General features: G+C 36.9%; 1 protein-coding gene and 1 pseudogene across 10 annotated transcripts in view; both read right to left on the bottom strand.

Moving 5' to 3' along the window:
* Rbpj (recombination signal binding protein for immunoglobulin kappa J region) overlaps window positions 1-25003 on the bottom strand; it is a 209934-nt gene that overhangs the window by 4355 nt on the left and 180576 nt on the right. For 9 of the 10 annotated variants that reach the window (XM_048784292.1, XM_048784294.1, XM_048784291.1 and 6 more), the window contains 8 exons: window positions 24676-24771; window positions 17751-17916; window positions 14252-14426; window positions 9685-9822; window positions 9439-9551; window positions 1927-2067; window positions 664-819; window positions 28-131 (listed from right to left, as the gene is read on the bottom strand). In XM_048784292.1, the coding sequence (XP_048640249.1) occupies window positions 28-131; window positions 664-819; window positions 1927-2067; window positions 9439-9551; window positions 9685-9822; window positions 14252-14426; window positions 17751-17916; window positions 24676-24771 (1089 nt within the window). The remainder of the gene's footprint in view (window positions 1-27; window positions 132-663; window positions 820-1926; window positions 2068-9438; window positions 9552-9684; window positions 9823-14251; window positions 14427-17750; window positions 17917-24675; window positions 24772-25003) is intronic. The other variant, XM_048784297.1, reaches the window with a different exon arrangement.
* LOC107138883 lies at window positions 2074-5783 on the bottom strand (annotated as a pseudogene).

The raw sequence follows: 25003 nt of genomic DNA, 5'->3' as shown, positions 1-25003 counted from the left end.
CACCCCTGACAACCTCTGATGATGTACCTGTACATAGTTTCAGCTTCTACATCCCCAAACCACACTCGTAAATTTGGAGTGAAATTCTGTCCTGTGAGTTCAAGCATTGCTACGTCCCCGCCGCCATTCAACTGCAATTTACAGAAAATCATTTTTAATTAAAGTATACAAATTAGGTTCTCATTTATCTTTCAACATCTATAAAATGTTTATTTTAAAAGGCTTGATCATAAAGCTTGCTAAAAATATCTCAAGATAACATATAAGTTGATTTAAATTTCTTTGCATGCATGTTGCTCCTATTTTTCTTTTCTTCCTTTCTCTTTTTTTTTCTGATAATGGGGATTGAACCCAGGGGCACTTTTCCATCAAGCTACGTCTCCAGCCCCTTTTATTTTTTGAAACAGGTTCTTGCTAGGTTGCTGAGGCCAGCCTCAAACTTCGTGTTCCTCCTGCCCTCAGTTTCTCAAGTGGCTGGGATTTCAGGCATATGCCACCATGCCTGACCTTATTTTCACTTTTATTGCAACAAATAATGTGTAACAAAATCCCCAGATTGCAAAATTAAAAAAAAAATCAGAATTACTGTGAAATAAACGATGCCAAGCTATAGCTGAAAATAGCTGCAAAAAGTTAAGTTACGTTGTGACTAAGTGGTCTCACCTGAAGACTTTCTACGACAGGCACAGGGGTGACTGGGGCAAGGACAGGGCCCATTCCCTCATAAAATGTATACTCTGCCTTATCTGTGCTAATGATTGTCCAGGAAGCTCCATCATTTATCATTTCTTTATTTGGTTCTTTCGGGCATGGAGTGGCCTTATGGAGAAAGAATGTTCAGAAACTGAGTTTTATATATAATACGGCATATTAAAAACTTCCAACAACATTTGCAGAGTGTTTATAGTTTTTACAGAGTGTCATTAAACAAGGAGAACTCAAGTATATTGCTTTGTCAGCATATTTAATATATTCACATATTCATATTCATATTTATATTATATGTTCAACAGAATATTAATATGAAAACCAAACAGCCATTTTGTTATAAAATATTTCAGTGATATATTAAATAACTAATAATACGTTTCAGTACATCCCTTAATAGTACACATTACTGGTACAATTTCATTAATACAAGATCAGTTTCTGAGATGCAAAATAGATGCTTAAAATTCTTAAGGACCCTCTAAGACACAGATACCATGGGAGCCCCTTATGTTTAGAGGACAGCTAGAAGCTAATGCATTTTCAGCAGAAGAAACCAAGATCAGGACTGGCGACCTCCTACTCCTGCCATATACACCTAGACAGGGGACCCAGGTCACTCATTAGTGTGTGTGACCATCTCTCTGGAATGGGAATTTACAAAAGAGTTTACATGAAACTGTAACCGTACTATTAAATCACATGCCCTTCTCATAATGTTCTTGTGAAACCTGAGTGTGATGCAGCTAAAAATTAGCTTTTGAATCATGTCGTCATTACTATCTTGGGAGATCCCAATGTAAATCTGATGAAAATTTGAACCCTCTTTCAGAAAAATGTTTTCCCTTTACAATGTGTGTACATGATTTCAGAACATTCTCTAAACACATGGAAATCTATTTCTAGATATTACAAGGGGGCTCTCTGTTCCCCTAAAGCCCCTGAAACATTTTACAGTTTCAAGTTTCTCCCTGAGGTAGAATCACAGGCATGTCTAGGGACCCTTGGATCTGAGATAAATATCTGAATACAGTTTCATGTATTTGGATACAATTAAAAACAAATTAGAATTTCATGTTTCTGTAAACTGCTAATCCATTTATACATTTCATTTATTTATTGTGCTGGGGATCTAACCCAGCGCCCTTAGGTATTACTGAGTTACACCCCCAGCCCTACTTGCATATTTTAGATTTCAGCAGTAATTTTAAGACATACCTGAAACTGGATTATTCTTTCTTGAGAAAGGCACAAGTACATTCTTTCTGTATCCTTCAGGTAAAATGCACATTTATGGAGTTGTGACACAGGATCATCTGCATCCAGTAATGCTGTCTGTTTATCAACTTTCCTAATTATCTATATTTCAACAATGAAAAAATAAAAGGTCATCCACACATGAAAAGAGTTATCATTTTGTAGAGTGTCAAGAATACACAGAACATTTATGCTATAAAATAATATATCACAGTTAAATGACCTTATCTACACAGAAAAACATAAGGCTAGGAATAAAAAAATAATCCTTTAAGATGGCGGGCGTGTCAGAATGTGAAATTGTTACTCTCTTCATGAAAATCTAAAAAAAAAAAAAAAAACAGAGCAGACCACTTGTTTTCTAGATAAACATTAATACACATATAAATCATCCCATGTTCTTGTGAAAAATACAGGTTCTAATGAGGCATGGCTCATGTGGGGCCTGATACTCGACATTTCTAACAAATTCCCAGGTGATGTTAATGCTTCTGGTCTGTGGACCAGCTAGTTCTGATGATATTCCCAATAATATACAAATATTACAATGATGAAGGAGAAAATCCCTAGATGGCCACTGTGGGTGTGCTAGTCAGTGCAGACATTTTATATCCATTACCCAATTGTTTAAATACTTAATAGAAAGTAAACTAAAATAGTTTTTGCAAAAAATGGGCTCAGAGAGGTAAGGTAAACTGCTCAAAATTCTCAGATTGGTAGCTAAAGGACCAGAACATGATCCCAGAGTTGGCTATCTTATCTTTTCCTACAGTACTCTATAATCTTATAACCCAAATAGTCCACAAAACACATATGGTTAGCTGATACTAACAGACCTTAATGACACTTAACACATAGAAGGAAATCATTAAATAAATGAAGATGAGGGTAGTAAAACTGCTTTTAATTTCCTTTCTCCTTTTTATTGGTCAATCCCAACAGCTATAAACTATTTCTCATCTTAAAATCAAGAGTTAAAAAAATCCCTCTCTGGAGTGCATATCCCTGTCCCTCCATCTTACTAACTCTGTTGTTTCTCTTTTCCCTTGAGAGCAAAGGCCTCTTCTCCACTGTCCCATCTCTTGTAATATCTCCGGTCTTGTCCCAAAGATTTCATTACAACTGCTCATGAAGGCCACTGAGGATTTCCAGACAGATGACCTCATGACATTTCTCCTTCATTGTCTTACTTCACTTTCTTGGAGGCATATGGCAGAGACATTCTCCTCTGGGAGCCAAAAGGGCTCTCACCAACTTGTAGGGTGTGCAGTGCTGAGTCCTGACTTCTTCTTTAATAATCTATACTCTATGCAATGTAGAGTTTGACTTCTCTCACCTCTAGATCTCTAGGCCTATTCTCTCTCCTGCATTAACTTTTATATTTAACTACCTAATCAATATACTGTTTTTTAAACAAAGGAAATATATTCTCTCACAGTTCTTGAGGCCAGAAGTCCAAGATCACCTATTCAACATTTCTATCTTATGATGTCCAATATATGCAACTAAAGTTTAACATAGCAAAAGCAGGATTTTGACTTTCCTAAACTGATCCTTTCTCAACTCAACAATTCAATAAATGACTTCTACTGCCACATCCTTATTGCTTTCTCCACACAGTAATCAGAACTATCCTTCTGGACATAGATAGGCCATCATCCTGTTTAAAAACCCTCCAGTGGCCTTCTATCATAAGAAAGTAAGATATTGTCCTTTACCTTAGACAGAGAGGGACCCTAAAGATCTTCCCAAGCTAACTTTGCAGCTTCATTTCCTGCCCTTGCACCTGCCTCTCTTTGCTCTGGCTACACTGGTCCTCACACATTCCTGTCTTAATTTCTGCTGGACTCAATCTGTCAGGCTAAAGTGCTCCTCACCAGTTCCTTGACTCCATTCTGGTCTCTCATCAAACACTGTCACTTTAGAAAGACTTCCATGAACTCTCTAAGCCCTGTCCAATCCTCCACCTCTTTATCTCACTTTTTAAAAAATTACCTTCACAACAGTTTTATTTATTTTTTCTTCTTATTTTTATGTGGTCCTGGGGATTGAACCCAGTGCCTCATGTGTGCTAGGTGAGCGCTCTACCACTGCGCTACAGCCCCAGCCTCACAGTTTCTTTAAATCGACTTAGGAAAATGTCATCTTTCCTCTCCCCTCCTAGATCTGATAAGCATAAAACTTATTACAAAAATAAAAAATACTGAAATATATACATTAATCTACCATAAGTCTCTGAAATGTCACCAACTCTCCTTCACCCCATAACCCAAAGGTAAAATGGCCAAATTATTTTTCTAATCCTTGTGTCCTCAAATATACCCTTCATCACTAGCTAAAGTCTCATTTGTGGGAAAGGCTTTAATCTGTACAGTAGAACACTTACATACTTTCTTGAGGGGAGGACAATTTTGTCCTTTCAACCTCAAACTCAAGGAAGACAGTGGTCCTGCCCTGCAACAGTACCAAAAACTTAACATTTAGCATACAATTCTTTCTTTACAGAACAGGTCCAAGGGTGAATGAAGCGTTACTTCTTCCTCTTTCCTCCTTGGTGCTGTCCTCCTTTTATCTTGCCACCCACGCCAGGTGGCCCGGCATGCATCTTGCCTCCCAAACTTCCTTTCCTCTTCCCTTTCTGGCTGGGCGGGAGCCTTTACTCTTGCCTCCAAGACCTTGCGGGTTCCCTTTCCTCTTGCCCTTCTGGCTCATTTTTCTCCTTTTGGCAGCCTCCTCCTGGTCCTCTTCTCTCATCTGCTTGCTGCTGGCTCTCATTACATCCAGTTGAGGCTTTTTGCTACTCATGACTCGAAGTAGCTCCAACTGGTTTTCTCTCGGCTCTGAAGTCCCCAAAAAGGGGCTGAAACTTCCTCTTCTTGCCTGAACCCCGGGAAGCCAACTCCTTGGGGAGGCGAGCGCCCCACAGAGGTGGTGGAGATCTTGGCCACCTGCATAGCGCGGCCCAGCTCCTCCTTACTCTGGTGTCTGGTAGAGTGCATACCAGCTGCGCACCGGCCAGATTATGCAGCCAGTTCAGCTTGTTCTTGGCCACGCATTCCTTCTTGGCCTGAATCCGCTTGGTGAACTGGTCTTCTAGGGGGTTGGCGCCACTGGGAACCTCGATCAGCCATTCCTTGGTGTCATCCCGGGCGCGCTTGTAGCCCCAGCGCGGCTGCTGCCACTAGCCGCTCACCTAGTCCCACACCAGATAGTTTTTCTTCTCAGGATGGATGCCCTTAAGGTGCGTGAACTGCTGCCAGCGTTCGGCTTCTCACGCAGCAGGCACATGGTAGGCTCCAGTAGCCAGGCCACCAGCACCTCTTCCACATGCTCTGTGGGCAGCTGCCACAGCTGGTTGATGAGCAGTTGCGTATTGTCCTGTGCCAAGGCCCGCAGCTTGGCTTCTGGCGTGGGTCCCACCTGCCGCAGCACTGGGCGGGTGTGTGTGTGTGTGTTCCAGTTGAAAGCCGGCAGGTTACCCAGGTCAAATTCCAGCTCCAGATATCCTTGTGCACAATGGTGCATTGCAGCTTCTCTGCCTCTTCCTGCTCCGCCTTTGCCAGCAGCGCCTCCACTTCTGGCTCCAGGTCGGTCCCCTAGCTCTGAGGTTAATAGCTAAAGTCACTTCTCCTCTTTATCTCATTTTAATTGGCCTTTTTATCACTACATAAATCTTTAAAGATATTTTCTGTCTAGCTTCCTACCAGAATGTAAGCTCCACAAGGAGAGGAATTGTTCTGTTTGCTGCTGTTATTTCCAGCCTCTCGGCAGTGCCAGGCACACTTCAGAAGGTGCTCAGGACTGTGTGGAAAATGCATGCGCATATGCACCTACCATGTAATGCTCTGAGTCCTTATAGCAACTACCCCCAACAACTGTGAGGACTGAACTAATCAATGTGGTGCTCACAGAGCTGCTACTAATATTGTGCAATGTTACTGATTTCACTACTTCATTCATGCCTCACTGACATTCAGAGATCATCCTACTTCAGCTAAGCCACAACTGTAGACAGCTGTAATCTTTAGTTAGGGTTCCTCGTGTTTACACATTTTTAGCTCTGCATTATTTTTAGTCAAAATATTTGTCATCCTACCAAAAGTAATTTTTAAGTTAAAAGAGAGACTACATTTTCAGTGATTATAGTTTCTAAGATAGTCGGAGACTAATTAACTCAAGCAATGTTTTAATTCAATGTTCAAGGGCTACATTTAAATTTAATGAGGTCTGGATTTTAGAGAAATAACTGATTTTAAAAATGATGTAAATCTCAAGCTTCCCAGAAGTCTTGGAATTACTTAACATCTTAACCAGTTAACTCTACAACTGGAATCTGTGTGCCTGTTATTTCAATACTGGCTAGTAATAGTACCCACACTGACCACACTTGGTATGTTTTCATTTCCCTCAACAGTACTTCAGACCTAGACACTGATGAATGACTTTGTTCTCACCAATAAAGAAGCCAAAATGGCATTAAAATTTTACCCTGATAATGTTTTTAACTATTAAGAGAAAGAAATTTTGAGAAAAAAGGGAGTACAAACTTATTACAACTCAGATATGTGTGTGGTGAATTGTACATTCATTATACATTGGGGGCTGCTTGAGTAACAGGCCTTTTCCTCTAAGCAAGCTGGTTTTGTACATTTTGTTGGTGCAATCACTATATTTCAGAGACTAAGAGAATACAGCCCTCAGAACAGAGGCTTATTTTATTCATTTTCCTAACACTGTACCTGCCCAGTAAACACTGGCTGGTTCTATGTTATTGGGCTGCTCATCCAAATGGAGTGATGTGCATTCTAAACGGCACAAAGAGCAAAGACTACCAGTGTGACTTCAACACATCAACACCTAAGGAATAGAACAAATCTTAGATGCTCCTACCCCTGGAGTATCTGACATACTGATGAGTTTGTACAATTAAGGGGTTAATAGTTAGTTTCTAGTTAGTTGACTTGACCTGGATACACAATCTGTTTTGAGAGCACTCTAAAACACCAGGATTTTCACTAGGACACTTATTCCACCAAAATTTGGTCAGGGAAGAACAGTGTTTCCAAGCAAAGCTCTCCAATGAGGCTAACATTTTAGGAAGTATCAAGAACAACTTTCAGGGCTGGGGTTGTGGCTCAATGGCAGAGCACTCGCCTTGCATGTGCAAGGGTTCAATCCTCAGCACCATATAAAAGTAAATAAATAAAACAAAGGTACTGTGTCCAGTACCTTTATAAATATTTAAAAAAACCTTTCAGATAATAAGGTAGGATTAACAACTTTCTTCTCTTTTGGGGGAGGTACTGGGGTTTGAATCCCCAGGGAAGCTATACCAGTGAGCTACATCCCCTGTTCTTTTTATTTGTTTTATTTGTCGAGACAGGGTCTCACTAATTTGCTGAGGCTGGCCTCTAACTTGTGATAGTCCTGCTTTGATGTTCTGAATCACTGGGATTACAGGCATGCAACCCCACATCTGCTGAGGATAATTTTTTTAAGAGCATATAAGAGCTAAAGAATGTTTGTACCTGTTGAAAACTGCACATCAGTAGAGATCAAACTGCATTATCAAGAGGTATAGGAAGTAGTGTACTAACTAACCCCTACCTATGATTCTGAGGAAAGCAGTCAGAATTTCTCAATTATAGAATTTCTAGAAGGGCATGTATCAGTATGTTAATGATGGTGCTGCAACTTTTTTCTAATAAATCCCTTAATTTTTTATTATAACTTTGAATATAAAAATTCAATTAATGATGATTTTCAAGCAAGGAAGACTGCTTCTACTTTGCATGAAACTTTAAGTGAAAACACTTAAGATTTGGGTCTGTCTTCTAGATGGTCCACATGTAAGCTGTTACAGATCAGAGGTATAAGCCTCTGAACTTGAGCTCCTCTAGTATAAGCAAATGAACGTCATCTCTGGAATAGGGTAACACCCAATAAACTAGAAGAAAAGAGCTGAACAACTGTTGACTTTTTTTTTGTTTGCTTCTTTCTTTTCATTTTTTACACCTGTTCTTCCCTACCTTTACAATTTTTGTTATAATTTGTTGCAACTTCAATGCTTTATAGATTAACTGTATTATAATTCAATTAATCTGTATTAAGCTAATATTTTAGCTTATTATATCGAATGGGAAATAAGTCCTCTTGTATAGCCATGAAATAGAAAAATAAAACAAAAAATAGATAAATCAATGATGCATTTATTCAGAGATCTGCAGACCCATCTGCTTCTGCTGAAATCAAGCCCCAGAAAACAGAAGCCAATGAAATATAAAGCACGATAAAGAACAGTATTACTGAATATTCTTCCACTTGCCCAACACCCTCAATCTGATCTGGTACAAACTTACCTATAAATTCCCTGTCACCTTAGTATAACTGAATCATATTCTTTGAGAAAAGGAAGAGAGTTGAAAGGGACTTTTGTTTTCATTTTACTAAGAAAAATAATTTTATAGTTTCAAGATGCTCTAGCAAACAAAAAGCCCCAATTCTTATGCTTTTCCCCCCAAAGAAATACCAAATTTTATTTATTTTTAACAAATCTATATTGTTAGACAGTAAGCCAATGAAAATAAGTTTATATTTTGAAAGGAATAAGAATTTCTATGCTTTTGAAAACTTTGATCCCATAGAAGAATAAAACAGGTGCCACAAAAAAAAAAAAAAAAAAGAGTAACAGTGTATATGCATTAGTAAGGAATAAAAAAATACTGTAACTTACAGTGCCCTCTATCGACACGTTCAGATACACAACCAAAAGGAAACTGCCACAAACTTTGTTAGGAGGAGCCTAACAGGAGGTCGTTAAGAATGCACTTGTCGCTGGGCATGGTGGCGCATACCTGTACTCTCACTGACCTCAGAAACCGAGGCAGGAGAAATCTTAAGTCTGAGATTACACACAGCAACTTAATGAGGCCCTAAGCAATTTAACAAGACCCTGTTTCAAAGTGAAAAAATAAAAAAGGGCTGGGGATGAAGCTCAGTAGTAAAGTACTTCTGGGTTCAGTCCCCAGTATCAAAACAAAAAACAAAACAAAACACTTGTAGTAATAGGCTAGTCTTTAAACCATTTCAGAAATAAGGTAGGGTGCTGGGCAAGGTGGCATACACCTGTAATCCCAACAGCTTGGGAGGCTGAGGCAGGAGGATCATGAGTTCAAAGCCAGCCTCACAAAAGCAAGATGCCTACTCAGTGAGACCCTGTCTCTAAATAAAATACAAACTAGGGCTGGGGACGTGGTTCAGTGGTTGAGTGCCCCTGAGTTCAATCCCTGGTACCAAAAAAAGAAAAGAAAAAGAAATGATTAGGAACTATAAGAAATAGGGATAACTGACATTACCTTTTAAAATTGAAAAGCATAAAATTGAGGTATATTTTTATATATGAATGTTAGAACTTTCCTGTTTTAAGAATTAATTTTTACTTCACACATCACTAAAGCAGAAGTAAGGCCTTACCAATCTTGGGAGTGCCATGCCAGTAACTGAACATACAAGTTTGACTGTTTGTCCATAATGGATGTAACCATCTCTGACTGTGAATTCTTCTCCTTCTGATTCATCATCATCCACTACAGAGGATAGAAAAAAAGATCAAATTATCATCTTTTAGAATTTATTATCTGCTTGGGAAAATGACAAAAATTAATATACCCATATAACTCATTATCAAAAGAATTTAACAATGCACATTTTAATACTCACAGAGATGAATGTAAAATGCTCCCCACTGCTGTGAACTGGCATGGAAATTACCTCCTTCTACATGCAAGTATCTGGTACTAACTGTCTGGGATCGAAGTCGATTAAACAAAGCCACCTTTGTTCCTGAGGCAATGCATACTGCAAAGGAAAAAACAACTGCTGTTTATGTGACTGGGTGGTGGGAGTGAGAGAATAAGAAGGGACTTCTGCTTGGCAAGTTATGACTATTTATTATAAATTAATAAATATATAAAATTATAAAAATATAAAGTATAATCTGAATCAGAATGCAGATTCTGATGACAAATATTTTAATCTGACAAAGTACAGATAACGATGAAAAAGGTCAAGTTAACCCTTATTAATAATGTTAAGCTGGGCTGGGGATGTGGCTCAAGCGGTAGCGCGCTCGCCTGGCATGTGCGTGGCCCGGGTTCGATCCTCAGCACCACATACAAACAAAGATGTTGTGTCCGCCGATAACTAAAAAATAAATATTAAAATTCTCTCTCTCTCTCTAAAAAAAAAAAAAAACAAAAAAAATAATGTTAAGCTAAATGATATAAAATATGTTCATAGAAGTCATTTTAAAATGAGACCTGCACGGTATGTTTAATGAAAAATTACAGGAAAAATCATTTTAAAATACTAAATAGATTCTAATACCATTTACATATTTAAACCATGTGTACCTAAATTCACTGATGAAAAAAATATCATTGAAAGAAAAAAGGCCTGTGTTCTACCCTACAGAATATATGCATAGAAAAGCATTTGCCTCTGTGTGTTGTGATTTTAGAAAACACTGCTGTCTTCTAAAATACCTTAAATGTTGTACTGCATGAAACCTACCATAAGTAAATTTTTACTTACTTCAGATGTGCAAAACAAGTTAGGAAAGTTACCTTCCATGTAACTTAGGAAAACATTCTGAAAGTGAAATATGTTCTCTGCCTTCAAGAAATTAATATTCAATATAAATACAAAAATTAAAGATGTTAAATACAACTATGTAATTTGAACTGAAAATAGCCTGAATACCAGACATTATATGCCTCCTGATACAAGAGACACATGACCATCAGTGAAGTAGTCTTGCCCTTCAGCAACAACAAAATAACAAACTTAAATCTTATCAAGATTCTAAGATTAACCACATGTAAAATTTCTCTTCTGAACAAACTTTACAGAGTCTGCTGTGTTTCAGCGTCCCCCAAAGCCCTTGTGCCAATGCAAGTAAGATGATTAGATTATAAGAACCATAATTTAATCAGTGAATTAATTCACTTGATGGATTAATAATCTGAAAGGACTGCTATTCTGAATGGTAACTCTAGGCAAGTGGGGTGTTGGTTGAAAGAGGTAGGTGACTGGGAACAGCCTTTGGAGACGATATCCTGTCCCCTTGGCTCTTTTCCTCCTCTTTGTTTCCCAACTGTCCTGAGGTAAGCAGCTTTCCTGCTGCCCTTCAGCCATGGTATTCTGCCATATCTTGAGCCCAAAGCAATGGAGTTGGTTGACAATGGACTGAATTTCTGAAACCATGATCCCAAAACTTCTACTCAAAAGTTGGTCTTGTGGAGTATTTTAGTCACAGTGACACAAAGCTGACTAACATACATGGTTTGCTTAGCCAGCTGTAGCAAATTCTAAATCATGCCCCAACTCTTGATATGTGATCACTTTTGCTTGCCTTTAGCAGGACTCCTGCTAAGGCAGTTTAGCAAAGATTCCCTTACCTTTGATGTCTCTGCTTTTTGTATTTTTCTACCCATTGACCACCTCACTTTATTCCATGGCTGTACATCCCTACTTGACTGTTGTATTTCAAAACTGAATTCAGTTCTATACTCAGTTCTATACTTAGGTCTTTTTCCCCCTATAGCAATAGTACTGAATAAAACCTGTCTTTCACTTTAACTACTATCCAGCTGTTTTGGGCACCAATTCACAAAAACACATTAAACTATACCAAAGGGATGAAATTAGCAAAATCCGGGATGTGGAAATCATTAATGGTTAAAATCTTTGAACAAATATACTGCAAGGCAGGGTGTATGTTAAAGAATACACAAGAACATCTCCACACAATATATATTTTAATATCCAGAAAATTTCAATTTTGATTCAAATAAATTGAAAAACTGACATTTTGGAGACTATTTTAACTTTGAACACAGACTGTATATGATGACACTTTAAAAAAGTATTTTTTCTTATAGTTCTCTTATATATTGTTTTTATGTAATCATGATACTGTAATTACAGGAGAACATCATCTTTTACAGCCACACAGGGATATTTACAGATGACATAATGTCTGGGATTTGCATCAAACTAAAATTAGAAGAGAGGAAAGTGGGTCTAGGGTTGGGGTACAGCTGAAAATAAAGTGAGATTTGGTCTGAAGTAAGATTACTATTGAAGTTAGAGGAGAACACAGGGGTTTTATCCTATTATGCAACCCTGCCTACATTAGTGTGCCTGAAATTTTCCACAATATTAAGTAAATGATGATACTAATAAGAGCTGGGTAGAATAAAATATATCCACCATAAAAGCCCATAAGTGCATAATAAAACAAAATGAAATTCAGGCAAACAAAACCAAACCACTGAAACCTCACTGTTTCTAAGAATACTACTGTACAAATTAGTAAACAAGCATTTATCCTGCCTTTTATTCTATTGACTACATTCTGAAGCAAATATTTGATATGGCAAAGTTCTATGTAGAAAAAACTTGAACTAACAAATGCAGGTTAGGAATAAACAATTGGGAAAAAAAAATCACCATTTGAAGCCCTTGATGAAATAATGGCTATGATAGCCATTCGATTACAAATGAACTTACTATAACAACTAAACTTACTATAATCAATCTAACCTGACAAAAAAGGGATAACCAGATATTATTTGCTTTCTGATTGGATGAAAATGACCAGCTTGCTTGCCTATTTATTATTTACTCATGGTACCAGACTTTATTTATTTATTTATTTATTGTCCTGGGTATTGAACCCAGGGGCGCTTTACCATTGAGCCACATCCCTAGCCCTTTTAATTTTTTTATTTTGAGACAGGGTCTCGCTAAGTTGCTAAGGGTCTTGGTAAGTTGATGAGGTTGGCCTCAAACTTGAAATTCTTCTGTCTTAGCTTCCCAAGTTGTTGAGATTATAGGTGTGCACCACCATGCCTGGCATCAACTAATTTGAAAAGTTTAACTACCAGTTTATAACATGAGAAACAGAATATAATCAGCGAAATTCAGAATATGGAAATTCCACAGGAAAAATGACCCAGTTTATTCAACAAATAAATGTCACAGAAAGAAAAAATGAGGGTAAGATAAGAAGCCATCACAGATTAAAATTTGTTGAACTTTGTTTGGATCTAGGTTTGAACAAACCAAGTGTAAAATGAAACAGCAAAACAAAAAAACAACTGAAAAAAAGACACTGAGAAGACACTGATAAATCTGTACAGAGAATGGATATTAAATGGCTTGAAAGTACTACAGTCAACTTTGTAAGGTGTAATGACGTTTTAAAACAAAATTATGTATTAAGAGTCCTTACTGCAGAAAATTTGGTTGAAAGGACAATATGTCTGAAACTTACATGAAAACATTCTAGCAGCTGGAAAAAGAAGAAGTTTCGGTGGTGATGAAGAAGATGAAATAAAATTGGTAAAATTACTGAGGTTGGGTGAATTATTAAATTATACTTTTTCCTTCCTTTTATATAAATTTGAAAATTTCCAAAATGAAGTTAAATTTTAAAAAATTGTGCATGGGTACTGCCATGTATAATTCAAATACATAGTATGTATCTTTGGTAGTCTAGGAATTTGCTGATGAGACAGCAATCTCTGCTAGAGATGTTAAAATTTTGATTAGGTTCTCAGGATGGCATTCGAAAGTTCATTTAATGTTTTTTTAAAGAGGTATTTTTGACATTCTGGGTCTTTATCATAACCAGTTAATTTATCAGTTCTTTATGGAATGAGAACTATCTTGGACACTACAGGACATTTAGCGTCACTGGCCCAAGACATCACATGCAAACATCACCTCTTTCCTAGTAACTAAGAATGAAAAGAAAAAAAATGTCCCATTTTCTTTAATACGTCTAGGGAGCAATAAGGAACCATCTCTGGTTCAGAACTGCTTCATCAGACCAGGCACTACCGGGTACCGGGTACAACAACAACAACAACAAAACACCCCAATATGACAGGCAGGCCCAAAAGTACTAGTAAGGAATGAATTGGCCAGGCACAGTGGTACAAACCTGTAATTCCAGTGGCCTGGGAGGCTGAGGCAGGAGGACTACAAGTTCAAAGCCTGCCTCAGCAATTTAAGGAGGCCCTTTCTCAAAAAAAAAAAAAAAATGGCTGCTAGGGATGTGGTTAAGTGGTAAAGCACCCCCCGCCCCGCCCCACAAAAAAAAGAATAAATTGGCTACTGAAAAAGCAGTGTCTTCTCAATTCCTGGTGGATAAAAAAAGTGTGTCCTATCAATTCCTGGTGAAAGTTCAGGAAAAAGAACAAAACTCAAGTGTACATACAGTCAGCATTCTTCAATGATTGCTTCTTTTTGGAAGGTTTGGAGATGACTTTTATCCGTTTGCTCAGAAACACGCCAATGTCATCACTGTTGCCGTAGAACATCTTTACAGACAGCATGAAGTGTTTTCTCTTATCTGAATCAGATATATACAATGTTTTTGCTGTGCAATAGTTCTGTGAAAGAAAAGTATTAATAGCATCAAAATCTTACTGGTTATGTATCTAAAACAGAGGCCATGACTAGGTTTGATCAGATTTAAATGAAATCATTCCAATGGGCAGCCCACAGGTCAACTGTAAAAATTATCAAAATTGATCTCTGAACAGAAAATACAAAATCTTCCTTATAAAGTCAATAAAATACAAAAACCGTGGCGGCATATAACAAGCTCTAGCAAGAGGTGTGACTCTTCCTAAACCAGCACTCAACAAGGACAAGCCATGTTTAGCTCAAATACCAAGAATTCGGATCCCAACCATGAAAGTGGAACCAGTTCAAGTCAGGTACCCACACGATGCTTCTGGAGCTGGAGATGAACTTCCCACAGTGATATGGAAACTGAACAATATACAGGAAGCTGAAAACAAAGTTTTCAGCACTTTCAAAAACAGCAAGGATACTTCAAAATACTGCTACTTCAATTATATTTAAAAGCTCTAACACCTTTCCTATTCCCTTGAGCCCTGAGGAGGTACATAAATTACTGACATACTTTTCCTGATAGGGTAAAATGATACTCTAAAATATATATTTTTTTAAAAACCCAAGATTATGATTAAAAAGTGCCTCAACTACCTCTGTTGTGTGTTCCTTTGAAAAACCAGGGCAAACGCCACTCATTTAGGAAATAGCCTATGAGTTCCAGGCTTTTTTTGTCTGCAGTTTTACTAATAGGCAGCATTAATAATACTTAACAATACTGCAGTAATTTCTATTTCTCAATAGTGAAAGCTACAAAAGAAAATTTAAATGCCACTTTGAATACTCCATACTCAAGTTTTTATACATTCAAAAGTTGGGTAAAATTTTTGGGAAACTGCTCTGCAGGAGGCAAAATACAACAACACTAATAACAGTAAACAAAGAATAAAAACAGTACTTTTCAGTCACCTAGCTCTTTTCACGCTAGACTCTCAGAAGATGACACATGTAGCTACTATGTCCATGGGTTCACCACACTTTTAAAAATGACCGCACTAAAGGTCAAATTAAGCCCAAACAATGAAATTCTGCAACACAAGATGAGGTTTATTAAAATGGGTACCAATGCACTAAAGCAAATGGTAACAAGAAGCATAAAAATGAAAATGTTTATCTAGATAAAGGGAATTGTATTCCAATGGGAAAGCTTAAAAAGGTTAAGATCATTTAATTTTGAGTGTTAACCTTAATGGATATGATCTGTATCAGGAAAGAGAAAAATAATGAAATCTAGTATAAATAGATTGGGAAACATTTAAGGAAAAAGCACACATATGTATCTCCTTGGAAAGAAAAAAATATATAGTCTTAATTACAGTAAATGAGTCAGCAAAAATCATACCTGAGATAACTTTATAAACAAATAATTAAAAAAAAAAATCAAAGGCCACTGACCACATACTATTCACATTCCATGAGAAAAAAGGAGAAAGTCACTGACTCGCAAAAAATATTAAGACTCCAAGAAAATAAGCAAACAAAAACTAAATTACAAGTGCTCTGACATACTAAAAGGTTAAATTATATTAGCTAGTGGGATTCCAGAGCAGAAATGGCATATAGTTATCTTTCCAGAAATAATAAACATTGTTTAACTTAAAACCGACTCTTTGAAGACAAGATCGCTAATAAATAAAACACTGCCCTGAAATGAAAAATAGCAGATCTAATGCAAGAAAAAAAAAGCAAAATAATTGGATTATAGTAACAAAATAATGCTATCAAGAATATGGAATATTTGATTTTTTAAAAATAAGAACTACGATGTAACAAATCTCCTCTACTCAGTAAGTCTTTGTCCACCTGGGATAAACCATATTCTTACACCCTTCTGCTCCAAGCCCATGATTATGTTGCTCTTTCTGCCTGGAGTACTTTCTACTGACTGTAACCTAGTACTACTTTATACATACTTCTCTAATAGCATTTTCCATTAAAATTAAACTTAACATGAATTAAATATATTTGGCATACAGACACTGTACTACTCTAATAGCAGGTGTTTTAAAAGCTAGTTAAATGCTCAGCTCCCAGATGTTCTTCTCTGCTAATGTGCAGGTCTTGGGAAAAGGTGTAATGACAGAAGATTTGAAAAGATATAATAGAGGATATTAAGAAGATCTTCACACTGATGCAGTACTTAAGGGTATAGGATTTAAACATGGTGGTACTATACCATGATGCTGGGAAAGGTAGTCAGTGATGCTATTGGCTGGTTTGTTTGGTATTACCTCCATGAAAGATAAAATTACTGAAGCTGGAATTGGATAAAATGAGTAATGAAGCTGAATTTAAAAAATTATACACACTGGTAAGCAGAAGCTCTGATGTTCCCAAACTAACTGAAAATCCATAATAATGTTATGAAGAAACCTGATCAATAATAACTACAATGAAACAAACAAAGTAGATTTGAAAGTGGCTTGCTTTAGTACTCACTTTCTGTAAAATGACTAAAACTAAATTTGAGAATACAAATTCCCTAGCTTATATCTTCCATATCATCCTCCAGCCTCAATCCCTAGTGCCAAATACAACACAGCAAAACCAAGATGTTCAAAAAAGATGTACTAAACAAGGAAATGGCCTCTATGCACTGAAAAACATTCACATAATCATTGAGATCAAAACCATTTTCTGAATTTTAATATTAAGGGAAAATAATAATAAATTCTAAATGACTAAATAATTATTTATCAGTACTTAGGCACTAAGTAGTTCCTACTTTCTAAAAACACAAAATACAATTAGTAAACCTAGTGGATAAATTTATTTCCCTTGAAAACTTGTTTGAAGAAAAACCTCTAAAAGTTTGACTAGTGCTAACGCTTGTCTTCTTGTCTATAGCACAGCTCTGCTCTGCATTGCTGTTAGGTAAAGTATAATCTTTATGATCCAGATAAAAGTTCCCCCACCAAGAATTTGCCTGTATCACTGCTAAGAAGTAGTATTTAAAAAAGATTAAGAGAGTAAAACATTACTGATGATGGCATTTTCATTGATAACAAACATTCCTGACAGAAGATAAATAATTAGCTTCCTAAATTCATCAACTCCAAAGGATATCTGACTTGCAGCATCCTAAAACTGCTAGCTAGTTGCAGAAATTTTCTGCCTATCACCTTTAGATGTCAACAGCTGAGACTACAGATATGTGAGAGGAATATTTCTGGTTCTGATTTATATATACAATAAATTTGTCACTAACAGCCATTAAAAAAATCACTTGCACAAAAACGAATATGGAAACTACATACTGGTGCCACTTTTACAGGGAACCAACTGCCTTGACTTACCTTTCCTTCCAAGTTCAGCTGCTGCATTTCTTGGTCACTATTGCCTATTCCAATAAATGCACATGGTTGAGACTCTTGCTCAGAACAACCATCGCGTTCCATTTGTTCTTTTTTTTTCTTCCATCCACTGCCCATAAGATATACACAAGGAGGAGGACAAAAAAACCTAAAGAATAATTGGGGAGGGGGGAAAAAAACCCTCAAAACACAAAGTAATTAGATTCAAGACATTTCCTTTTCCTGAACAAATGAAACGAAAACCACATTGAAATGGTGCTGAGTGAATCCCCTAATGAAAAATTTCAGTGAAGCCTTTTGTTATGCAAATAATTATGTCCATAGGATAGAAATAAAAACTTCCATATCTGTTCAGGTTAAAATACTGAAGTCATGCATTTGGTTATTCTATATACTTCTTAGAGCAGAAAACTTTTCATATAGCTCAAAGTTTAAACTACTTGATTTCAACAAATCAAATAAATATACAAAACCTGACATCCCATCATAGAATCTGTGATTACTAATTGAGGTCTACTCAAACTAATAGAATTAGCCAGACGCAGTGGCGCATGTCTGTAATCCCAATGGCTCAGGAGGCTGAGGCACTAAGCAACTCAGTGAGACCCTGTCTCTAAATAAAATACAAAAAAGGGCTGGGGATGTGGCTAAGGGGTTGAGTGACCCTGAGTTCAATCCGCAGTACGTCCCCCCACAAAGATAATTAATACTATTATTACTATATATATTACATTTAACTTTATTTGCTAATTCACCTGGGAAATAGCATTTAGAACAACGCTTCAAGTATAAATATTTAAAATATTAATAAAACTAAGTAATTAAAGATTGAAAGCAAAATGGATCACTGCATGAGAGATCTGTGAAAGCAGTGTTGTTTGTGTTCTATGTATCTTACACCTGGAACATCTTGTGCACTGTAAATAACTAAGAAATAGTACATACAAAAGGAATAATATACTCCTTTCTTCCAACTCAGAGACTAGTAGCAGGTTTGCTTCTCTAGTAGCCCAAAACCACCCTCACAAATTCTTCCTACCTAGAAGACCTTCCTTATAATCTCTGTCAATTAAAAAAAAACTGCTTCAAAGCCTAGTTCAAACCCCATATTTTATATAGCTCAGGCTATGAATCCAGTCCTTATGTAGGTGCAGTTCACTTTTGCTCAATTATACTTGCTGACACGTACATACATTAAAACATTTATGTCATGTTTTTCCCACAGGCCTGAAAACTCAGAAGGGGCCAGGTAATATAACTGAATGAACCAAGTGTACAATAAACCAGTAGAAACTATCCTTTAATTATCCAAATAAATAGGTTTCTTCTTCTTTCTAAAAAACAAACAAACAAAAACAGTCCTCACAGTAATTCCTACTTTTTGGATAGTTATGAGTATAGGAGAAATGTTTCTTAACTCTGTTAATTCTACTGTAAGAAAATAAGAGCTTAAAATGCAATGATACTCAGCTACTGGTGTGTGGCTCTAATTGTAAGAAAACAATAGCGAGTGGCCAACTGTGTGAATATAAACTCATGCATTGATGAATTAAGGATATGTGGGCCTGGTATTTGTCACACCTTCTGTTTGATAGACACCTGAAATCAAATTTTGTATGAAATTCCTATTTTAAAATTTGGCAAGCAATTTACACTTATTTACACTCCATGGACCAAAAGTGGGCAGACTTAAACGTAAAAACTGTTATGCACCTGTATTCATGCATACAAATGCTGTGTGCACAGACACTAGCAGGCTGGATGTGACTTTGGACGTCCTACAGGTAAGAAGTATAACTTCTGGTTTGCTTCCCCCTGAGAATCTACTACAATATCCAAAGAACTGACTCAAAATTCAGGATGGCCACTTTTTTCAACACTATCAAAACTACTTCAGAAGTAATTTATAAAAAGTAAGCTCAGTTTATTTAATATTCATTATTTCTTCAAATTATTTATAACATCTTCAATGTATACCAGACACTGGGAAATTAGTGGTAAAAATCAAACAAGCAAAATAATCAGATAAAATTCCTGTCCTCGTGGAAAGTATACTCTAATAAGAGAGACACAATAAAAAGGATTAAAATAACATGTATACTCTGTTAGTTGGTTATAAGTATCGGGGCGGGGGAAGCAGGGATAGAGTACTGGAAATACGTGAAATGTGAATCACATTTAAGGACTTGACCTTACGTCACAATCTAAAATCATGGGGATGTTTGAGAACAGTGCATTTCCACTGAATGGGGAGCAAGTGCAAAAGGCTCTGAAGTAGGAACAAGGATTGACAGTGGGGAAACAGAAAAGCAGCTGGATGGAGAAAAGGGGGATCAATAGGAGATGAAGCCAGGGGTAATGATAGACCAAGTGGGCTCTAGAAATCAAATGGAGTAAGGAGGGAAGCCTCTGTAGGCTTCTCATATTTATCTAAACCAAAAGAAGAGTACCTTTCTCTATACACACTGAAGGCATGAATATAAAGGTCACAGCTTTGGTAGTGTGTCCAGTTTCAGGTCACTCTAAGTTTGGAGGAATGCCTAGATTAACTGAGCCAGTTTTGGAGTAGGTTCAGATTAAGTCCACATCAGGGATTGTTCTGGCTTCTAATGCTGTGAGTCACCCAATGCTTACCATGGCACAAATCCAGATACTTAGGCTAGTATGCTCTGAGGAGGCTGACAAGGCATCAATTTTGGAAACTTTCAAGTATTTTATTAAACACTAATATTAAGACTCCTTAGTAAATTGGCACACCAGCTATAAAACTTGAAGAGCTGAACTTTAAGATAGTATAGCAAATGTAGCAGTCAAATCTCAAAGAGTCATCTCAAAACGTATTTTTATTTCATATTTGAAAAACAGAGAGGGCTAAAACAATAAAAGAAGGAGTAGTCTTATTTTTCTCAGGAGTGCTGTGTCAAAATGCATGAAAATAACAAGATATGAATTAGGCAAATAGATAAAACAAACAACAACGACAAAAAAACCTCCTGCTAGGCACAGTGATGCAGGATTATGATCCCAGTGACTTAGGGGTGGGGTGGGCGGGCTGAGGTAGGAGGATTGCATGTTCAAGGCCAGTCCCAGCAACTGAGCAAGGGCCTAAGCAACTTAGTGAGCCCCTATCTCAAAATGAAAATAAAAAGGGCTTGGGGATGTGGCTTAGTGGTTAAGCACCCCTGGGATCAATGCTCAATACCCGGCTTTCCAATCATCTAATAAATCTAAGAAAAAAATGAAAACTCTTTAATGGACTATGAGATGACCTTGTTTATATATCAATCCCTTTTCAGAAAAGCTGTGATAAGAAAACAGCAAATTGAATATAATCTTAACATTGAGAAGATTTCTATTGTGAGCTGGTAAAAATCATTTCCTAAGTATCCCAATATTGCCACTTCCCCTAAAAAACAAAAACAAACAAACAACAACAACAACAAAAATTAGTGAATGAATCAAATTTTCACTTCCATAAACTTCAGTAGTAATACAGCAGTCAATTTAAAAACATAACTGGGCACGGTGGCACACACCTATAATTTCAGAGACTAGGAAAGCTGAGGCAGAATGATTGCTAGTTTGAGGTCAGCCTCATCAACTTATTGAAGCCCTAATAAGCAACTTGGTGAGACCCTGTCTCAAAAAATATAAAAAAGGTTGGGAATATAGCTAGTGTTAAAGTGCCTCCTCTGGCTTCAATCTTCAGTACAAAAAAATAGAGTGTGTGTGTGGGGAGCGGGGGAGGTGTACACACATACACCAAAAAAGGAATACAGACAAATAAATTAAAGGGAATAGGGATGAAACCAAAAGGCCATATAATTGACAGGAGAAAAAATTAAATAAATCTCTATGATAATGTGTGAAATTAATTATTTTTTTAAAAAATGGACAATTGGTCAATATGAACTAAACACTCAGTGAGGAGTTTAACCAGTAAGGAGTTAGCTTGAGTTTAATAGCTGCTATAAAGATTCAATGAAACAATGTTGCCTTTCTCTTCTCATCTTTCCTAATAATTCTAAACAACTATAACAATGCTTTTCTCTGCCACTTGGTGGCGATATACACATTTTATATTTTAATTTCATAATTCAAATAATCAGAGAATGATTCAACAAGTTTTTCCTCAAATCTCAAGAAGAGATCTGGGAAACACCTCACAGAATCAAAGGTGGTTTTTAAATTCAGTCCAATGTGTACAAGAAGTTTGGGCAGACAAAAATCCAAACTCCTGTCATTTATATCTTTTGACTACCTTTGCTGAATCATTAAACTTTGATGGTTATTCAGTTCCAAGGGCCACATTCAGAACCTTTTTACATATCAGTTACTCCAATCAATGCATTTCCTATTATTATTTCAGAATCACAGTCTGTCTAGAAAGCTTTATTCTTAATTGTCTCAACAGCCTCACTATTGCTAATTACCTCAGAATAAAGTTGAACGTTAATATGTCAAATGGCATATTAATATTTCCTCTTGAGAAAACAATGTTTTGTTTTGTTTTTTTTGGTACCAGGGATTGAACCCAAAGGCACTTAACAACTGAGCCATACCACCAGCCCTTAAAAGAATTTTTTAAATTTTGAGATAAGGTCTCACGAAATGGCTTATTGCCTCCCTAAATTGCTGAGGCTGGCCTTGAACCTGCAATCCTCTTGCTTCAGCCTCTGGAACTGCTGGGATTACAGCACACACCACTATGCCCAGCAAAACAATGTTTTAAAAAGTTTTATTTTTGACTTGGTAAGACATTCTTTACTGAAAAATTAAAACCAACTACTAACACAAACAGGATAATGGATGTGCTATGTCAATACGTATTAGTTATTAGGCATAAAAGCTAATATCAAGAATAATTTTTAAGAACATTTTATTAGAGCATTATAGTTATGAATAGTAGTTGGGTTCATTGTGATAAATCCGTACATACACAGAATTGGATTTCAGTTCATGTTCTCCACCTTTTACTCTTTCCTCCTTCCTCCCCATTCAATTTTAAAATTTCAAATAAAAATTCCTGTCCAAATATTTGTAGTATCACTCACTGGAGTTATTTTACATGCCAAAGAGCCATGACCAAACAGACTGTGCTCATGCCTATGCCTCAGCAACTCCTCAAAAAGACCTGAACCTGAATGGGCTAGGCGCCAAGGCAAGAGGATTACAAAAGTTCAAGGCCAGCCTCAGCAATTTACCAAGGCCTTAAGCAACTTATTTGTAAGACCCTGTTTCAAGAGGGGGTGAGGGGAAGAGCTGGCCATGTAACTCAATTATACTACAAAGTGCCCCTGGGTTCAATCCCCAGTACCAAAACAAAACAAAATGCAAAAATAAACACCAAAAACGAACCTGAACCTGGATGAGCAAGAGAGCAAGCAGTGAGTTAAGGACCAGTCAGACCTAATCCTCAAAAGAAGCCTCAGAGTTGCCAGTTACCTAGCATTAATAGTTCTTTACTAGTACACTTTTAAAACATCAGGTAAATTTAGTGGGTTTTCCCCCCTCTATTGCAAGGTAATATATGTGGAGTGGGGTGGAGTGGGGTGGGGTGGTGTACCAAGGATTGAATCCAGGGGTTCTTAACCATTGAACTACATCCCAGCCCTTTTTAATATTTTATTTAGAGACAGGGCCGTGCTGAGTTGCTTAGGGCCTCACTAAATTGCTGAGGCTGGCTTTGAATTAGTGATCCTCTGCCTCAGCCTCCTGAGCTGCAGGGATTACAGGTGTGTGCCACTGTGCCAGACTCACTCATTCCTTTTAACCCAAGTCCCAAATCTGCATCTTCATTCTTTCTCCCATCTCACTTTGGTGCCTTGGAAGCAAATCCAAAAAAATCTTTAAGATTCAAGAGACTATTGAAAAAAAACTTAGGAATCAAGTGAAAAAGCTAAAATGGGTATAGCTTGGTGCTGGGGCACATGCTTACAAGTCTGAGGGCCCTGGATTCCCTCCCCCATACCTCTTACCCCGCAAAACAACTGCATCATAAATAATGATTATTTTGGACATGAGGATATAGCTCCTGGGTAGAACACTTGCTTAGAGGATGGGACAAAATCTTAAAGTCCAAAATTAAACACAAAAATATTGAAATTCATAATATTGTGAAAATTCTGTTAAAGATAACTTTGCTTTAATTTAGTTTTGGCTAATCAACTTTATAGATAATTTCTGAAGTTTCTTTTTGATTTTACAGTACTAGAGATGGAACCCAGGGCCTTGGGCTTGTTAGGCAAGTTGTCCATCACTGACAATATCCCAACCCCCCTCCCCATTTTTTTTTTTTTTTGAGACAGGAGTTTTGCTATTTTGCCCAGGCTACCTCTAAACTCTGGGGCACAAGTGATCCTCCTGCTTCAACCTCCTGAACAGCTGAGACTACAGGCATAACACCTCCATGGCATGCAAGGGCAGTTACTCAACAACAACTAGAACAACCACGGGAGAGGGCCTGGAGCTCTTTACAATGCCTCCATTGCTCAACAAACCAAGCTCAGCCAGTTTTAGGATCAGGAGTTGGTTTAGCCTTCTTCGTTTAAAATGGTACTTTGGGAGTTACATTTGTTCATAAACAAACTACATTTTTTTCCACCAAAAAGAAAGCTTCTTTGTGAATCAGCTAATATATCATTGAAACACTTAGGAAACAGTCAAAAAGAAAACTTGTGGATTACTTCATTTTGTAAAATCAGAGAGTTAGCCAGATGATCTTCATTAAATTCTCCTGGCTTCAGTATGCCACGTTGCTTTGGTTTTCCCCTTCAAGAGATAAATCCTTTTCCCCTCTCTTGGTACTAATAGAAACCATCCTCAGACATGAATATTAATCATCATTTATAAATTTATGATAACTATAATTAACTACCTACCAGGGAGGAAAAAAGGTAAATCTTACCTTTTTTCATTTCCATATGACTTCTGTGCAACTTTTGCATGAAGAATAAGTACTGTTTGATCTCCTCTCTCTTTCAAATAATTTCGCATGGCTTCCCTAAAATCAAATTACAAGTTACTACTATTACATTTTTATTAAATTTTGATAAAATATTCTTTTTTTACTTTGCTTTGTAACAAGAGGGTTGCTTGTGATACTTTTTAAACAAGCAAACTTAAAGACAGAAACAATATAGAAAAATCTGTGAATGAAACTTGAAGAACAGTACATATTATTCCTATTCAACTCTAAACTTTGTTTTTTAAAAGAACAAACGTCTCCATTCTTT

Source organism: Marmota marmota, unplaced genomic scaffold (assembly GCF_001458135.2).
Source record: "Marmota marmota marmota unplaced genomic scaffold, marMar, whole genome shotgun sequence".
Taxonomy (NCBI): domain Eukaryota; kingdom Metazoa; phylum Chordata; class Mammalia; order Rodentia; family Sciuridae; genus Marmota; species Marmota marmota.
The sequence above is the reverse complement of the archived record's forward strand: the minus strand, read 5'-3'. Positions and strand labels throughout refer to the sequence as shown.